This window comes from Leptonotus elevatus, chromosome 9, assembly GCF_054856555.1.
Source record: "Leptonotus elevatus isolate MCC_2025b chromosome 9, RoL_Lele_1.0, whole genome shotgun sequence".
Taxonomy (NCBI): Eukaryota; Metazoa; Chordata; class Actinopteri; order Syngnathiformes; family Syngnathidae; genus Leptonotus; species Leptonotus elevatus.
Window position 1 is genome coordinate 24026906 of NC_141247.1, and position 17859 is coordinate 24044764.

General features: G+C 39.3%; 1 protein-coding gene across 2 annotated transcripts in view; it reads left to right on the top strand.

The window, feature by feature from the left end:
• drp2 (dystrophin related protein 2) overlaps positions 1 to 17859 on the top strand; it is a 168552-nt gene that overhangs the window by 143289 nt on the left and 7404 nt on the right. For both annotated transcript variants that reach the window (XM_086085466.1, XM_086085467.1), the window contains 6 exons: positions 1784 to 1950; positions 2197 to 2308; positions 4680 to 4816; positions 7770 to 7835; positions 14060 to 14125; positions 17489 to 17635. In XM_086085466.1, the coding sequence (XP_085941592.1) occupies positions 1784 to 1950; positions 2197 to 2308; positions 4680 to 4816; positions 7770 to 7835; positions 14060 to 14125; positions 17489 to 17635 (695 nt within the window). The remainder of the gene's footprint in view (positions 1 to 1783; positions 1951 to 2196; positions 2309 to 4679; positions 4817 to 7769; positions 7836 to 14059; positions 14126 to 17488; positions 17636 to 17859) is intronic.

Here is a 17859-nt window from a genome sequence, read left to right on the forward strand (position 1 = left end):
AAAAAAAAAAGTAATTCCGGCTTTCGTAGACTCACGTTGTGTTTTCAAAACCAGGTAAAAACATCATCAGGCAAGTTTATTCATCAATAATTGATTTGAGAGCAAAGTATATACTTAGAGTGACACATTTGATTGAAACGTAACTTTCTTTGACCTCGTGCACGGAAAGAACTGGCCATGCCGCAGGAGCCGTCTTCATCCCAGGAGAAGCCACACTTCTTTAAAGCTCACCGTCTGTGGGATCAGCGCACGCACACACACGCACGCACACGCACACACACCCACACACGCATGCATGTATTTATGATGCAGCTCTGCTTGAGCAGCAGAGGAAGCCCCCGGGGGAAATCAACCTCTTAATGCACCTCAGATGCCGACTTAATGAGAATTTAGCACATCCACGATTTTCATCGCTTAGCAAGTCGCTCCTTTTATGAGGATATCTTCACTTTTGATCCTCTTCCCTGCAATTCTCCAAAAGGCATCTCGCCGAAAGTGACGCAACCGCGCAGACACGCGCTTTGCATGTTGTTTCACAACCAGACATTTGATGTTCTTGGTCAGAAAGTGGAACACGGCCTAAGTCATTTTTGTCCCTACTTGAGTATTTATCTGACAACGTTTTACTTTTTTTTACCTACATTTGAAAATAGATGCAGAATACTGGGGCCCGAATAGCGAATGCTCTCGAACCCGCTGACTTCTTTTTTTTTTTTTTTTAGGGCTGGGGCTCAGGATGTCGTGATTGAATCATTTCTCGCATGACACACAGTGGTTTGGAATCACCGGTCTTCTGTTTGTGCCCGTAATGAGAATAAGCGGTTTCTTGGACGGTTATTTGAATCCGGTTAGCAACTAAAGTTAAAAAGAAGGAATTGGAAAGTCTCAACAAAACATAAAGCTGTTGTTTGAGGTGTGACGTGGTTCCAATCAAGATATCGGGTAAGATGTTTGCCATGTACATGCAAAAAATATTAGCGCTGTCAAGCAATAAAAAAACAAAAATAATAATAATTAATCACAACATTTTCTGGAATTACAAAAAAATACAAAATCAAACCGGTAACATTTCGTTTTTGGCAAAACTTAGTGAGCTGGCGGGGGGGGGGGGGGGGGGGGTGACATGAGGATACTTGCAAATAGAGCTGTCAAGTAATCAATTACCAAATAAATCCACAACTGATTTCAGCATATCAACAGTAATTGTTCACTGATTTCTGTAGTCCTGATTACCTTCTGTGTTTAATCATCTGTTTTTACTTTGGAAAAAAACTGACCAAACCGGTAACATAGTACATCGTTTCTTTTTTTAATCACTGTGCAAATACGAAGAACGAAAAACACCAATCACTGGTTAATGAACAGTACTCAGGGAAATGAATGCTTTGGTAATACACTTAAATGCAAAATTCAAAAGAATCTGATTAGTCGATTAATCGATTGAATAATCGATAGATTAATCGATTCTAAAAATATTCGATCTATATACTTGCAAATCTTGAGACAAACTTCAACACTCCAAAGTCTCTCTTTCAGATCGGATCCGGCCAAGAAATCCACTATTCCAGGAAAATAGTATTAATAACCTTGTTATTAATGTCCAAATTTCTATTTAAAGCGATCTATTCAAAGATCAAACATGTCCGTGTGTGCTCTCATTCTCTGCAAGTAATTGCGCCACCTGTGTTCTTGTTGGAAGTGCACGGAGCGCACCTCCGCGGAGCTGCCCGCTTCCCGGTCTACGTTTGGATTCAGCCCCGCCGCTGCTCCCTTGTTTGCGCAGGCCTCGGGAAAAGCTGCCATCGAGGTGTCTCACTTCCTGGACTGGATGAGCCTGGAGCCCCAGTCCTTGGTTTGGCTGCCTGTGCTCCACCGGGTGACTGCGGCCGAGTCCACCAAGCACCAGGCCAAATGTTACATCTGCAAACAATGTCCCATCAAGGGCTTCAGGCAGGTGGAAACCAACAATGTTTACCGCCGACTCGTCATTCGTTTCGTGGCAATTTGGAAAATGACAAGTGGCTGGAGTGGAATTCAGCAGGCAATGGCCCGTGGCCCGTGGCCCGTGGCCCGTGGCCCGTGGCCCGTGGCCCGTGGCCCGTGGCCCGTGCGGGATTCATGCGTGCATGAATGAAACAAAAGCTCAGCATGGAGCCTTCATCCTGCAAGCTCGCTGACTTTTATTGCTCTTGGCAGGTATCGCAGTTTAAAGCAGTTCAACGTGGACATCTGCCAGACGTGTTTTCTAACCGGACGCACCAGCAAAGGCAAGAAGCTGCACTACCCCATCATGGAGTACTACACCCCAGTAAGGCAAATCGTTCTTTTTTTTCCTTCTTCTTCTTTATCTTTCTTCAAATCTTTCATTAGCCGCAACGAAATCAACATCTGCCAGGTTTGATTTTGCACACGTGCCGCTTGGGGTTTGTGCTTCTTTGAGCATAAATTATGTCGGCCAGTGATTCCCAACCGCTGTGCAGTGAGAAATCATCAGATGTGCTTTGAGAAATGATCCCATTTCGCTTAATTCATTCACTCGCAGCCATTTTCACTGAAGCAACCCCCTTCGCTCCCGGCTGTTTTACTGGATTTTGACAGATTTTGCAAGGCCCACAGAATATTGCGTTCTATTGCAATAAAAACGTGGAACGGAAGATTAGAAAATCAGGAAAAAAAAGTTTCCATTTTGCAGCAATTAGCATTAGAATATAGCTAAGTTTCATCATTATTCACAAATGTGTTTAAAACTGTGGGGAAAGAGCTTTTTGCAACATCATGGCCCTGGCTGATCTCTTATACTCTGCTGCCACACGCTGGTTTGAAATAAATAGTACTACCATTTCTTCAAGCATTCTCTTCAATTCAGAGGCTGCATCAAAGCCTTCTGTTTGCTCTAGCATAAAAACAACAACATTAAAATGTATAAATACGTCTTTGGGAGTAAATGAGTTAACTGCTCCCCAAAAAAATTATTCACTACAAGTAGTGTTTGCTCGTTCCTCTAACGATGCCTGTGATGTATAGTGACAGGCAGAAAATTATGGCAGAAGGTTCAATTGACCTGTTGTCATTAAGTCGTTCACTCGCACTCACCGGAGTAACTTGCTTCGCTCCCGGCTGTTTTACTGGATTTTGGATTTGGACGGGGGCTTTGCGCTGGCTTGGTTGTCTTAGAGTGCCTCATTGTCACTGCATGGAAAAAGCCTCGAGACAACACAGTGGGAAATATTCCAGCCATATATGTTTTCATATTGGGGTGTATGGACAGAAGATGATAGGCCAAGATTTATTTTCTGATTGATAATTGAGCAGCATGTGGATTCCGCGGACACGCCCACAATCTGAGAGTAGAGCGGCTTGATTTTCCACAATTTTGGAGTCTCATTTTAAATACTTTAAAAAAATAATAATTATTCAAATTTGGCAGGGTTGTTAGAAATTAGGGGTATCGGGTGATTACAATTTGTAATCGTAATTAATCGCATGACTTCAATAGTTAACTCACGATTAATCATCTGTTCTAAATGTACAATAAAATGTACAATAAGTTTTCATACTCTTGTTGATTAAAAGTGGAACAAATGTTAAACTAATAGAAAATCTGGCTGCATCTTTTAGTCTTTGACTCAGTAATTTCATAATAGTTTATCAAATTGAGTTAAAATTAAAAATATGTACTGTGTGATATTGATTTGTGTTGAGGTAATTTTCTGCCACTAGATGGCATAAGTACTTTTGTAAGGCATTGGTTACAGCTCAGTTTTTTTTTTTTTTTTTTTTTTACATATTAACTCTATCTAATCTTTAACATGAAGTAACTTGTGAAATTCTAAACATTTTTAAAATGGTAAAATACAACTTGGCCCCAGTCTCCACCAACATATGCATTATTATTACATTTATTACTGCAAAATTTTGACGTGGACGTTTCTGCTGCGTTGTGACTGGAATTCCCCCAGTACAGACTTTCCAAGTAAGGGGCGCTCATTAATCGTGCGTTAAAGGGAACTTCAAATTAAGTCAAAATTAACGCACTCATTTTGACATACCTGTTAAAAATACTCACCTATCAATTTTCACTTTACAATGATGTTCATGAATGTACTTGCAGGTCCAGTATAATTCAAAATGCGCAGACAAGGCACTGATCTCCTCATAAACGTTCAATCAGAGTTTAGAAATATGGCATACTCATTTATTTTATTCACTGATCAATATTTTCTAGTAGTTGCCTACACAAATGACTTGGCATCTTAAATTATAGTTAGAAAAACGACTAACTTTACACGCCTTCCAATCCAATATGTTGAATGCTGGAGGGTAAAATTTGAATGTCAAGGCACGAGCGCACTTTTAATGAGTTTCGAGCAGCACTTTTTCAAACTCTACGGGTCCAAAGAAAGTGAAACTTTTTCCACGGACCTCCCAACACTAATTAAACAAAACGACCACGTAAATGCCAAAGCAATTAAAGTGTTGCTTATTCATATTTGTTGTATACTCTTCTGATTTATTGTGCGTCACATCCAAGTTCTTATCCGTGCAGATGTTTTAGCCAGTGCTCAATTCAGACCGCATCATCTATTGGCCACAAGTAAAAAAAATCTTGAATCCGTCCCTTAACCTGTCTTCTGCCGCCATGCACTCGCCGTCCTCCCGCCGCCTTCATCCGACTCCAGACGACTTCGGGAGAGAAGATGAGGGACTTCGCCAAGACTCTGAAGAACAAGTTCAGATCAAAGCAGTACTTCACCAAGCACCCTCAGAGAGGTTACCTGCCCGTTCAGTCTGTTCTGGAGGCTGACAGCTCCGAGACGTGAGTCCAACTTTTGCTAAAAAATTGGATTGAGAAAAAAAATATATATATATTATTATTTTTTTTTTTTTCTTCTCTCAATCCAAAAGTTCGGGAGGCTGCTGGCTGATATATATATATATATATATATATAACATGATCAAATTTGGGTAAAAATGGGTTTCATTTGAGAAAAAAAAAAAAGAATAAGAATAAGAATTGACGTAAGTTAAAAACGTTATCACTAAATGAAGCAGAAAAACACAAATTGCAGATGAAAAATGTCCACGAACAAGCTGAAAGGGAAGCAAAATCAATCAAAGCCTGAGTCTTGGGAGCCCGGTGCATTTTGTTTGTACTTTATTTCATTTGTTTCGGCAGCTTTTGTTGCCTTCGACCACTGTTTCTAATTAAAATGTCCATGTTCTCAGCACACTTATAATTTATAATTTAATTTTTTTTTTTTCTCAATCCTGGCTGCTGGCTGATATATATATATATATATATATATATATTTTTTTTTTTTTTTTTGGCTTCCTTCTCATGTTTTGCAACCCTTTTAACAAGTGTGCTGAGAACATGGACATTTTAATTAGAAACAGTGGTCGAAGGCAACAAAAGCTGCCGAACTTTTGGATTGAGAGAAGAAAAAAAATTTTTACCCAAATTTGATCATTCAATAAATCAATACAATTGAGTCATACTGAGACTGGTTTTGGACTATAAAATACATAAATTAATTAATTAATTAAAAAAAAATCTGGTTATGAATGAGTACCAAAATTATAGTTAATGAAAACTAACAAAATAATCAAAACAAAAATTTAACAAACATTTTAGTTAACAAAAAATATATATACATATACTTAAAAAAAAAAAAAAAAGCACACCTCATTCGGTTTTGTCTTTGTCACTTAATACTTAAAGTTGTTGAGCCGAAAGATAATCAGTCATTTGAGAATTCCAGTTTACTTCACTACACAATACTTTTTTTATTGCATTCGACAAATACTATATATATTTAAAATAAATACTAACACAAATAAAACTAAAACTAAGCATTTTCGGGGGGGGGGGGGGGGAATCAAAACTAATTAAAACATAAAAATTCTTGAATTGAATTGAAAAAAAAATTAAGTGCAAATGTGCAAAATGGAGAACGTGTGGAAAAATATATTTAACTTGACTTGTTTGACATTTTGTGTGAAGTTGATTTTTGCAACTTTCTTGAAACCTGAAGGTTAAAACTTGAGACTTATGACTTGAGGCCATCTTGCCAACACCAAATGGTGGGAGGAATCCGTGACTAGGATCACCAATCAATCACAAAGGAGCCAATCCCAGTAAAGCACCACTTTTTCACACAAGCGCTTCTTTCGTGATACAGCTTGACATCCTGAAAATACTCTCATGTACTGAATAACACACACACACACACACACACACACACACATGCAGTGAGATTCTGATTATCATGCGCCGACTGTTCGGGCTCATCCGCCGGGCTGAAAGGGAGCTCTCGGCATCACCATAATGTTGTCCCGCTCGCACACAATGTTCACGTGCGCTCGTTTGAGCCGAAGGGGAAAAGAGGAGCAATGAGACTAAAATCCATGAAGTCATCAGGAAGCGACGCTGCAGGCGGTCCGTGTGCCCGCTTTAGCGTGTTTATGGGCCGGCGCGCCGGCAGCTTGTGAATGTGATGTCATGTCGTCAGTCTCTTTGACCTCTTTTGAACTTCGCTATTTGGATCTTTTGGTTCAAAATAAACACAGAGGATTTTCAGTAAAGGGAACAAACGCTGATAATGGAATCACGCTGTAACTTTTCCGCTTCATAAAACTGCTTATGACATAATCGAGGAGACCTGCACAGGAAACCAGACCGACATCCTCACAATGTGAGACTTCCATTTTGTTCACTAGCAACCTTTTTTATGGATATTTCCATAATTTGTGGTCTACACTTCACTCTGGAGTATAAATGGCATTTTTAGGGGGGAATTAATTTGACAAAAACAGAGACCAAGAACAGTGGATCCGAGACTCGCATCCAAAATACCCTTCCTTAAGCCTCCATTTTCACTGAAGCAACCCCCTTCGCTCCCTGCTGTTTTACTGGATTTTGACTGATTTTGCATGGCTCACAGAATATTGTGTTCTATTGCTATAAAAACATGGAACTTACCAAAAGAAAAATCAGAGTCTCTTTTTTTCATCAGGAAAAAAAAAAGTATATTTCTATCTTTTTCCGTTTTGCAGCAATTAGCATTCGAACACAGCTAAGTTTCATCATTATTCACAAACCTGTTGAAAACACTGGCAAAAAAGAGCTGACCTTGGTTGATCTCGTATACTCTGCTGCCACCTGCTGGCCATTATTTGCAATAACTACCATTGCTTTAAGGGACCTCTTCAGGTCAGAGGCTGCATCAAAACGTTTTTGGCACTGAATGAGTTTTAAGTATGTAAGTTGCAGGACCAGGACCAAATTATAGGAAAAAAAAAAAGTGCTAAACTAATCATCGAATTACGCTGTCACAGAATATCAAGTCAACATGTGACACACTCCTGGCAATGATGCAATGTGACTCAAACCTTACTTAAGGCATTTAGTATCTTCAGTGGTAGGCAGGCACCGTGTTAAGGGGGCTTCCCCCTAGAACCGCCATTGGGCCGCCTACAGAGAAACCATGCCAACTCTGCACAAAAAGATCGAAGCCAGGATCCAAACTCAAACCAAAACAAAGCAACAGTGGAAAAAAAAATACTGGAGTTGTTTGCGTAATCTTGCTGACAATGTACAACAATAAAAACAACCTCCTGTTAGAGTTCATAAAGAAAAGTCGATACGGTATTAACCTCTGTGCTTCTTGATTCCAGATGATCCTGGCAATATGTGTGGATTAACTTTTCTTTGTGCTTTCCTATATGCACTCGTGATGATGTATTTACACGCTCATTGTTGTTCTCAGGCCGTGCTCGTCCCCTAAGCTGCCCCACGCAGACACGCACAGCAGGATCGAGCATTACGCCAGCAGGTACGTCTCTCGCTGCGCCGCCGCCGCCGCCGCCGGTCGCGCCATCGTTCAAATTCCCCCAGCCCCCCCCCTTGCCTGCTGTCTTAATCCGGCTTCCTTGCTTCCACGTTTTCACCTTCCTGATCCCTGCAAAGCTCTGATTGAAGTATTGATCTGGCAGCAGTCTAATCCTAAATGTCACAGACAAAAAGTCATCATGTTACACAGAGAGAGAGAGAGAGAGAGAGAGAGAGAGAGAGAGAGAGAGAGAGAGAGAGAGAGAGAGAGAGAGAGAGAGAGAGAGAGAGAGAGAGAGAGAATAATAAATAATCGATATCGAATCGATTTTCCTTTTCAAGCCTGATATCGATTCATAAAACCATAAATCGAATATTTTCATATATATTTCCCATACATTCATAAAAAAATAAATTTTTAAAGTCCAATTATTATTATTATTTTTTGTATCTTACTGTTTTCTTGAGACTTACTGTTCACATGAATTTAAAAGTATGTTCTTAATAAACTCAATTACTTAACCAGTTACTGTCTTTTATTTCAAATTTAGTATTTGTGTTTTTAGCATGTCCTTGACATCTAAGAAAATTGGCGTTCCATGATTCATCAATATTGGATTGAAGTGAAGCGAATCGAATCAGAAAAAAAGCCAAATCGAACTGAACTCTTGTGAATGGAAATCGAATTGATTGAGGAAATTAGAATCGATAACCAGCCCTAGTAAAAGAAAAAAAATCATGTCATTTTTGTTATACTTATAATCTTTATGAGAAGAAAGACAGAATTTGTCGAGATAATATTTAGAAAATAATTCCCTGTCTTCCCTCCCAGTTAAAATGCATCTTTGTCATACAAGTATGCACTTTTTTTGGAACCCCAGCTCGTCTCACCTTCAGCACAAACACAAACCAATTTCAAACAAAACAGCTTGTTTTGTTATTTTGCGCATATATGTGTTATTTGGTGTACAATTTGTGTGTGTGCGCGGCTGGAGGTCAGCGGGGGTCCGGCGTGCCCAGTGGCTTGTCACTGGCCGGGCCGCCGAGCCCACTGGTCACCTGGGAGCCGTCCTCGAGGATCAGTGTCTGCTTGACAGATGACAAACACGACTGCTGCGCCCCTGAAGGCGAAACGCACGCACGCACGCACGCACGCACGCACGCACACATTCATGAATGCAGCTTGTGTGTGTGCGCGTTGCAAAGTGCGCCGCCGTGTACGACGACATCACCCGAGGACGTCGCTGCTTTAAAACGCTGCCAAAACTCTCATCTGTTAGCCACGTATCCATTTTGCCGTCTTTATCTACGACTTCTTGCTGTCCTTTTTTTTTTTTGTAAATCCTCCATATTGCTGAGTTAACTTCAAATGGATCCAAACATTTGCATATTGTTTCTATTCCTTGCGCACATCGTATGTTCCAGGTCAAGTTGGTTGCTATGGAGTCCGTTTTTTTTTTTTTTTTGGTGGTGTGTTTAGTCTTTAATTTGAGGAAAGCAGGCAGAGGTTGATTCGTCGGCATCCGCTCATGCTGGCTGTCAATCATAAATCTAACGTGGCTGGTGTTGGATTTATGATTAGATGAATTACGGGGAATGCGGCAAGTGATGAAAATACCGTTCGCCTTCAGCCGCGGAAATGTGTTTTTTATGGCGCAGTCGCGGCCAACAAAAATCAGTTGTTGTCACGATTCCAGAGTCACTACAACAATAAATATCATGCGCACTGTAGGAAGTATTTCGCCACACAAAAACATTCTTAATATTTTTGCCACATTACAGAAAATTGCTAATAAGCAAATACATTTTTTTCATGAATAATGGTGGTTAACTACCCCCCATCCCCCCAAAAAAAATTAAAATCGGTGAATTTGTGAATGTGGTGGGATACAGTATAAAGAGTTTTCTTCTTTTTTTTAATGTGCACATTGTTTTTTGTTGTGTTGTGTACACTTTTTTTTTTTTACAGATACCTTTTTTTTTTTTTTACAGATACCTTTTTTTTTTTTTTTACAGATACCTTTTTTTTTCTTTTTTTTTTACAGATACCTTTTTTTTTTTTTTTTACAGATACCTTTTTTTTTTTACAAGTACAAATTACGGCTTTTACAGTGCTTTTTTTTCTACAAGTTTTTTTTTTTTTTTTACGTGCACAAATTACTTTTGTACCATACCACTGCACTAGCAGATATCACACCGTTCCTAACATTTAATATGTATGATCATTCTTATTATATTACTGTTTCAAGATCTCCCAATGACACTTAAAAAAAATAAATAAAGGTGCATGCTTGTGCAGCAACCTGAGTAAATGTGATGGCGACATGGACAGTTCACACGACTGTTTCAAACTCCCCAGTTGAGACCTACCCACTGTCCAATGGAAATACACATCTACATGACTTGGACTCTTTTACTGTTTCGAGATTCCCCCTTGACCCCAGTGCATGTTTCGGTGGCAACCTGAACAATTGTGCCGGGCACACGGACAGTTCGCATGATTGTTTGAAGCTTGAACCCTGTTGCCACTTCCCACTGGGAACACTAAACTCCATTTTAGGAGACTTGCTTCATATGTGATTGATTTGTGTGTTTTGGGTCATTTTCAGAAAAGACATCTTATTTCAAAACGAACGAGTTTTTATTGCTGTCGTCTGTCAAAACGGGTCCAATTTGACCCAGCAGTATTTCAGGGTTAAAAGTTCTCACTTTCAGCAGAGAAAACATAATTAAATGTGTTGCCTTCTTCCATAGCATTGCAAAATTGCCATAAAATTCCATCTGTTTAAAATCTTTTATTATATATATTTTTTATTAACGTCATCTGTCTTGTGTTTTGCTCAGCGTATCGCATTTCGGCACTCATCTTTTTTCCCCATCTCCCCCTTTTTTTTTTTTTTTGGGACTCCAAGATGAATGCAAAGTCTTGAAAATAAAGCATCAGCAGGAGAAAGCGAATCAAGCAACGTGACCACAAAAAAAAATAAATGCATCTCATTTGTGCTCTCTTAACTTTGCAGCGTGATTGAGCGCCATCGTGATAGGATTTGACGCCATTTATTGACTCCTCTTCATCATGTACTGAGCGTTCACTTCGCCTCCCTCCGCCTGTCATCTGATTAACATCAACTCTCATTCCAGATTTGAGATTGGCAAGTGTACCTAATTTTGTGGCCGGTGACCGATTGAAATCGTTTTTTTCAAAAAAGGACCTTTTCACACATCTTCCTTCCGCCGGCTCGCGTCGTAAGCAGGACGCACAAGTTCATTTTTTTTTCTTTTTTCTTTCATCATCAGCTCTGATTACATTACAATTTTTTTTTAATTATTATTTTAGAGGGTGGATGTGAAGAAAACCTCCCGCTCAGAACTCTGCAGGACGGCGCAGTTTTTTTCCATTTGCTTTCAACTCAATTATATTATTATATTCCACCAAGTATGTCCTTAAAGAATGTTATCTAAGGCTCTCCAAGTAGTAACAGCATGACCAACAATTAACACAACAGTGTAGGCATGGTGTTCGTCAGAAATGAGACGGGTTTGAAAGCCCTGCAAAGCGAAAATAAATACTTTTTGGGGAATTTTACCAACCACGGAGAAGATCGTTTCCAACAACCAAATTTGAATGATTAACAAACTGGCAAGTAGCCTACTGTGTATAAAATGAGACTTCAAAATTTTGGAGAAAAATAAATCTTACTGGCTGTCAAATTGGACTTAAATATTATTTTTTTTTAAATCATGTTTATTTTTGTTCCTTCAACTTCTTTCCATGCCATGAACGCAGTCACATCCAACATCGAGGCACTCTAAAGTGGATCTGCCCACATAAATAAATAAGAAACAGAGTTTCTGAAGATTAAATTGGGCATATTGTCCGACGGATTTCTGTTGCTGTTTGCAAACACAACATTCAGAACTGACGCTCGGAGGAAGCCAACCAGGAACGAGCGTGGAATCAGTCCACCAATCAGGTCCATTGTAACTTTCTGAGTTAACCAACTTGGTATTCAACCAAACGTTTTTGGAACAGTTAGCCTCAAAAGTCAAATGTTATCATGTGCAATTCACACGAGAGATGACTTTTTATTTGAGTCGCAAACTTTGCATGCTGCAATTCTCTTGACTTTGATTGGATCCAAAATGTAATTCTTAAATGAATATTTAATAACTCTTGTTTAGAGCAGATATTTTCAACATTTTGGGATTTTTCCATGTTTGTTTATCCTACGCGTAAATGCTGTAGGAATAAATAAAAAAAAATCAATCAAGAAAACAAATCTCAATGTTACAATAACAGATCACTTTATTTTTGGGAGGTAAAAATGAAGCAGGGTTATGATAGTTTTTTATCTTTCATGATAGTTTTTGAAATGAGAAAAAAAAATGAAATAGGAATGATTTGAGTGTTTAAATTATATACGAGCTGGGAATTATTTGATAGTAGATGACTTTGGAAAGTTAGGTTTATATTTTTGTTCATTAATCTGTACTTTTTTTTTCTTCGTTTTGTCCTTTTTGATCAGCAAAATTAGAAAAAAATTAAAAAATGTAAATTTTTTATTCCGTTAGTATGAATTAACTTTTACAGCGAGTTTGTTAGTTTTTCTTTTTCTTAAAAATGTTTCGTTTTCATTTGGTTTGGATTAGTTTTAGGATTAGTTTTAGTTTTTTTTAATACCATATATCAGGGGTGTCAAAACATACGTAATATTAATTGACAAAGATGAAAATGAAGGACATTTCTGCTAATATTAGAATTACTTTTAGTTCGTTCTATAAGGTCAAATGTAGTTTCACTTAAGTACAATTTTTGACAAAAATGATTTTTCAATTTAAGTTTTAGTTATTTTGCTGTTTTTTTCGTAAACTATAATAACCTTGCACTAGCTTTTCCATGGAATATGTCATGTCCTTCCGCCCAACTTTTTCCTGAACGCCAAAGGGCGCGCAGGTGAGAGCAACGTGAAGTAAAATGCATTTGGAGCAGTTAAGTGGCTGCCGGGCTCTGCTGGGTGAAGATTACGCTTCATTTAATTGGATGTTAATGACGTTCCCCTGGCCGGTAATTAAAGAGGAAGCTCGCACACCAACTCTTGTGATAAAGACGATGCTTAGGAGGCCGCCAGTTGCCACGCTGAGACTCGCTTTATCAACACGTGACGTACTCGCTTTCACGATTCTCAGGACAAAAAAAAAAAACTGGAAAAACAAAAATACACTCAAACACTCCATTGTTCTTCAAGCATACATTTGGTTTGAATTGCTCTTCAACAAAAGAGGGCCTAGATGCCGATGAGCAAATTCAGCCGATATAACAAAAGTCTACACACCCCTGTTTAAACACTAGGTGATATGGAAAAATGGGACCAATATAAATTATTCACTCAATCAATCCCTCGAGTGATTTAAGAAAATATTTTAAAGAGATGTAAATAGAAGCTGCTGAAATAGTGTAGTTGCACAAGTGTGCACACCCTCTTATAACAGAAAATGTCTGTTTGTTTCATTCCAGTATCGTTTAAAAATATGACTTCTATAAAAAGTTCTAAATAATTGTATGTTGTGAATATTATTTCTATCTGCATTTTTTGTCATTTTGACCTGAAGAAGAGTGATTAGAATGAACTCAACTTTATGTCCATTGTCCCAAATTGATTGAGTGTGTTGCACAAGCAGCGTGTCAGATGCCAGTGACAAGTTTTTGTATGTACTAATTATCTTCACACAGCAGTTGTGAGCTTCCTCCTTGTTGCCAAGTGGAGCGATCTTGATCACAGGAAATGTGACGCTGTCGCTGTCCGCGGTCCTGAAGCCCACTGCAGCCTTGCCGACTTGTTATATTGCCTCCCCGCTGCGCCGCGAGACGCTGTACGCTATTTTTTAAACCAATTTTATCTCCCTTTCCTTGTTGACACTTTTATTGATCCGCCTCTAAGGCAGACGCTACTTTTTTTTTCTGTTCCTGCCACTCTGCAGTCTTGTCACTTAGAAGTTTTCAGGCAGCTTTTTGTTGTTGTTGTTTACTTACAGTCCACGATAGTCAAAGTTAGCCACAGTTCTTGACAAACATCAGCAGTGCGCATTTCACTGTGTGGGGTTTTTCTTTTTTAGTTCTGTTTTGCTCTAGTGTGGGAGCATATTAAATTTTGTTGATTTTGATCCGTTCGCATTTGATGTGACACTTTCTCTGTCTCTCCTTTTGTGTGTGCGTGTGCGTGTGTGTAGATTGGCAGAGATGGAAAACCAGAATTGTTCCTTCTTCACTGACAGCCTTTCTCCCGACGAAAGTCTGTGAGTTTGTCGTCATTCCCGCAATATGAAGCCGCTCGTGACCGCCGCCGGCTTGCAACACGATTGATTGTGTGCATGTTCGCGCTGCATGTCGTCCTGCATGGAAAGCTGTTTAAGTCCATTTCCTTCACATCCATCTTAAGGCTCGTGTACTCGTACGCTCTTTGTCCGGACTAGTAAGACAATTCAGTGCGAATTGTCCTCCGAGTCCATCAAAGTACTCTGATTTTTTTTTTTTTGTTGAATCAAAATCAAACATTTGCTTTTATTTTGGAAAACAGCGATCAATATTTTTTGCCTTTTTTTTTGCAAAGCATTAAGTGAATCATCATTTTGAAATAATGTCACGTTCTTGTTCTTGTCATGAATTGATTTTTTTGAAATCTGAGTCCTCAGATCTGGCCCACAACTGGCCCGTGAAAGCAAATTGTGTGTGTCGACTTCACGTTTGTTTGTTTTTTGCTAAAATACCAAAATGCAAGCATTTTTAGTTAACGGTTCCACTTTTCAAATAAAACAAATAATAGTTGAATACTTTTCATCGGCTTCTAATTTCAGAACGAGTTATGCACAGGGCAGGACTGACCATCTAGCATACAGGGCAGATGCCCGGTGGGCCAGCCTTTTTTGGGCAAACTGAAACATCATCAATAAACATTAGTGGTAAAACTACATGTAAGGGTAGGGCCGATTTTTTATTTTTTTTGTCCAGCCGTGGTTATGCATGATTTTGTCATATTTTTTATAATAAATAAAATGAGGCGATTTGCCATTTCTATGGTTTCGGAGTCCGAACGGTTTGCTGAAGGAAACCAGAATTTCGATGTGGCCCACAATAAGAAGGAGTTTGACAACCTTACATCGTCAAAATAATGATTATTTGCTGCTCTAGAAATAATCAATTGACCAATTTATTAATTTAAGGCCCCCCCCCCCCACACACACACACAAAACAAAAAAACACTGAATTGTGTAACTAATTATTTTAAATTCAACAATTCAATAAATCAAAGTACTGTTGCACTTTGCTTTGGCGGCATTTCAGGACATTTCAAAAAGATCACAAAAAGTGCGAATTTATGAATAGCCAACCATGTTCTACTTGTGGTATTCATTTATTGTTTTCCCCCGTTTTGTGTTTGTGTGTGCGCGTGTGGGCTGTCAGCTGTTCTTATCATCTTGCTCCTCCGTGGCGTTTGCCCCGCAGCCCTTGTGCAAATGACGCTGTGATCTGCGGGGCATCTGTCTGCCGAGGTGTTCTCATCAGCCGTTCCTTCGAACCACGCGTGCGCACGTGCACGTTGACGTGAGCCCGAGGAATGTGCGTGCGCGTCAGCCACAACGTTCCCCTCGTGAGATCCAAGACAACCGTTGCATGCGGCCGCCTTCGCAAAGATGATAGTGCTCCCTTGATTGAGACTGTCACGGCCGCATTCCGTTAACATTGTTGACAATCGTGGTTCGCCGTATCATATTGTTCGTATGATGCAATGCCGTCCTACACTGCTGCAAATTGTCATTTTTTTTTTTTTTAATTGAATGATGCGGTTCTTGATTCAGCGCGATTGTGTTTGCCAAGGAGAGCACACGTTTGTGCTGTTTTCTTTTTCACCAAACATGTCTTTGTCTTCAGGCATGGCTCTTGGTTGTCTTGGCTTGAAGTCGTTTCATTGATGCAGGAGACCTTCCATTTTGGGACAGGTGTCGTCAGTCGGCAAGCATAACAAGAGAAAATGTTGACGTGAAAAACACTTCTGCCGTCAATATAAATCAAAGCATCCGTTTGACGCTTGGCCAACTGACAACATATTCTTTTCTTGCAGCTTAAACTTGTTCATTGCTCTGTTTGTAACCTTGGAATGTCGTAAGTCGAAAATCCTGTTAGTGTAACGCGCACGACGAACTGTGCAGCGAGTATGTTTTGATTATTGTCAGGCCACAAATTTTTTGGGGTGGATTTGCAGCACCAGGTGGCCATTAGTGGTAGCGCTGTAGAGTTTGTTTAGATCCCACTTGGCAGCCACGACGTTTGGTGTTAGCCTTGAGTAACACCCTGCCCCACTTATGTACGGTGTTCCACAGGGTTCAATTTCGGGGCCCCTGCTGTTTTCATTATTGTTTCCATTAAACGACACATGTTTTTATATGTCCGATTTTTGCACTTTGTATGCAGCTATGGTTGTTTTTAACTCATTCACTGCCATTGGCGGCTATAGACGTAAAACATTCATTTTAACTATTTCTATTCATTTTCCACTTTTTCCACTTTTGTTAATAAGAGTATTAAAACCTAAAATCTTTTTTTTATTGTAAATTCAGAACAGATAAAAAATTTGTGATTAATCGTGAGTTAATTATTGAAGTCATGTGATTAATTACAATTGAAATTTTTAATCGTCTGACGCGATGTAAAAAAAAGAAAAGAAAAGATTGTTAAAAATTTATTGTAATTAATCGCATGACTTCACTAGTTAACTCACGATTAATCACAAATTGTATCTGTTCTAAATGAACAATAAAACAATTCTAGGTTTTCACACTCTTGTTAACAAAAGTGGAAAAAAAAATGTTAAATAGAAATACTTATGAAATGAAATGAATTTTTGACGTCTATAGCCGTCAATGGCAGTGAATGAGTTAAGTGTGAATTAGCTCTCTATAGAGCTTTTGTCAATTTTGAAAAAAACCAAGCTGCTATCTACAACTTAAATAGTAACATTTCTATTTATAGCTCACCAATGAATAAGGCTAATTAAATTACAGCAGCAATTAGTTTGAATGGCGATTGTTGGCTCAAATTTTGCGCTCAGTGCCGGCCGAGGTCCGTTTAGCACAGCTTGCTTGTGTTGGTTCTGATGCCGATGACAGCATGTGTGATTCATAATAGATGAATTCAAACTTATTCTGTTTAAAGATCTCTTCACAGACTACTACCAAATAAAAAAAATAAAGGAAACACAGCACCCAAAGCCAGTTTCATATAGTTACATGACATTTGGTAAACGTGTCTATCATGAGTAGACCCACAAAAATAACTCTCAAAATTGCATCGCATATGTTTACCTACATTCATGTACGTTAGGTAACGAGCGTCAAAGTGGCCCTTGCTTCCTTGCCTTGGAAGAAAAAGTCTGGACACCCCTGGCTTTAAGCTCTGGAGTTCATCGCTCGCTTGCTTCTGTCTGCTGTGGTGCCTTTTTCTTTCTTTCTTTCTTTTTTTTATTTTTTTATTTTATTTTTTTTTATTTATTTTTTTTATTTATTTATTTTTTTTGGGCCCCGCGCCTCATGTGGTGCTGTCATGGATCGGCTTTGGTGCTGCCTGTGGCTCAGTGTGATGTTTTCTGTGTGGGGCCGACCCAGAGATGAAGATCAGTACCTCCTGCGTCACCCCAGCCCGGCCTTGGAGCACGACTCCCCCTGCGGGCAGCTCATGCTGCTGGCCCACCTGGAGCACCAGGACAAGGAGCAGCTCCAGTGCACCCTGGCCCGCCTGGAGAACGAAAACAGGTGAGCGGCTGAGGAGAAATTCCTTCCTTGTGATTCCTTGAAATCTTGACAATATGTTCCGTGCAGCCCCCCACTGGTCTAAATGCGGTATTCTGTGTTCATATTGCGTTCGTGGAGTATGAGTAAAGCAGCAAAATCCAGCAGTTGTTAATCAATATCAGAAGGCGGCCATTTTGCCACTTGCTGGCGCGTGAAAATGACGTCACAGTTGCTCAGGTAACAAC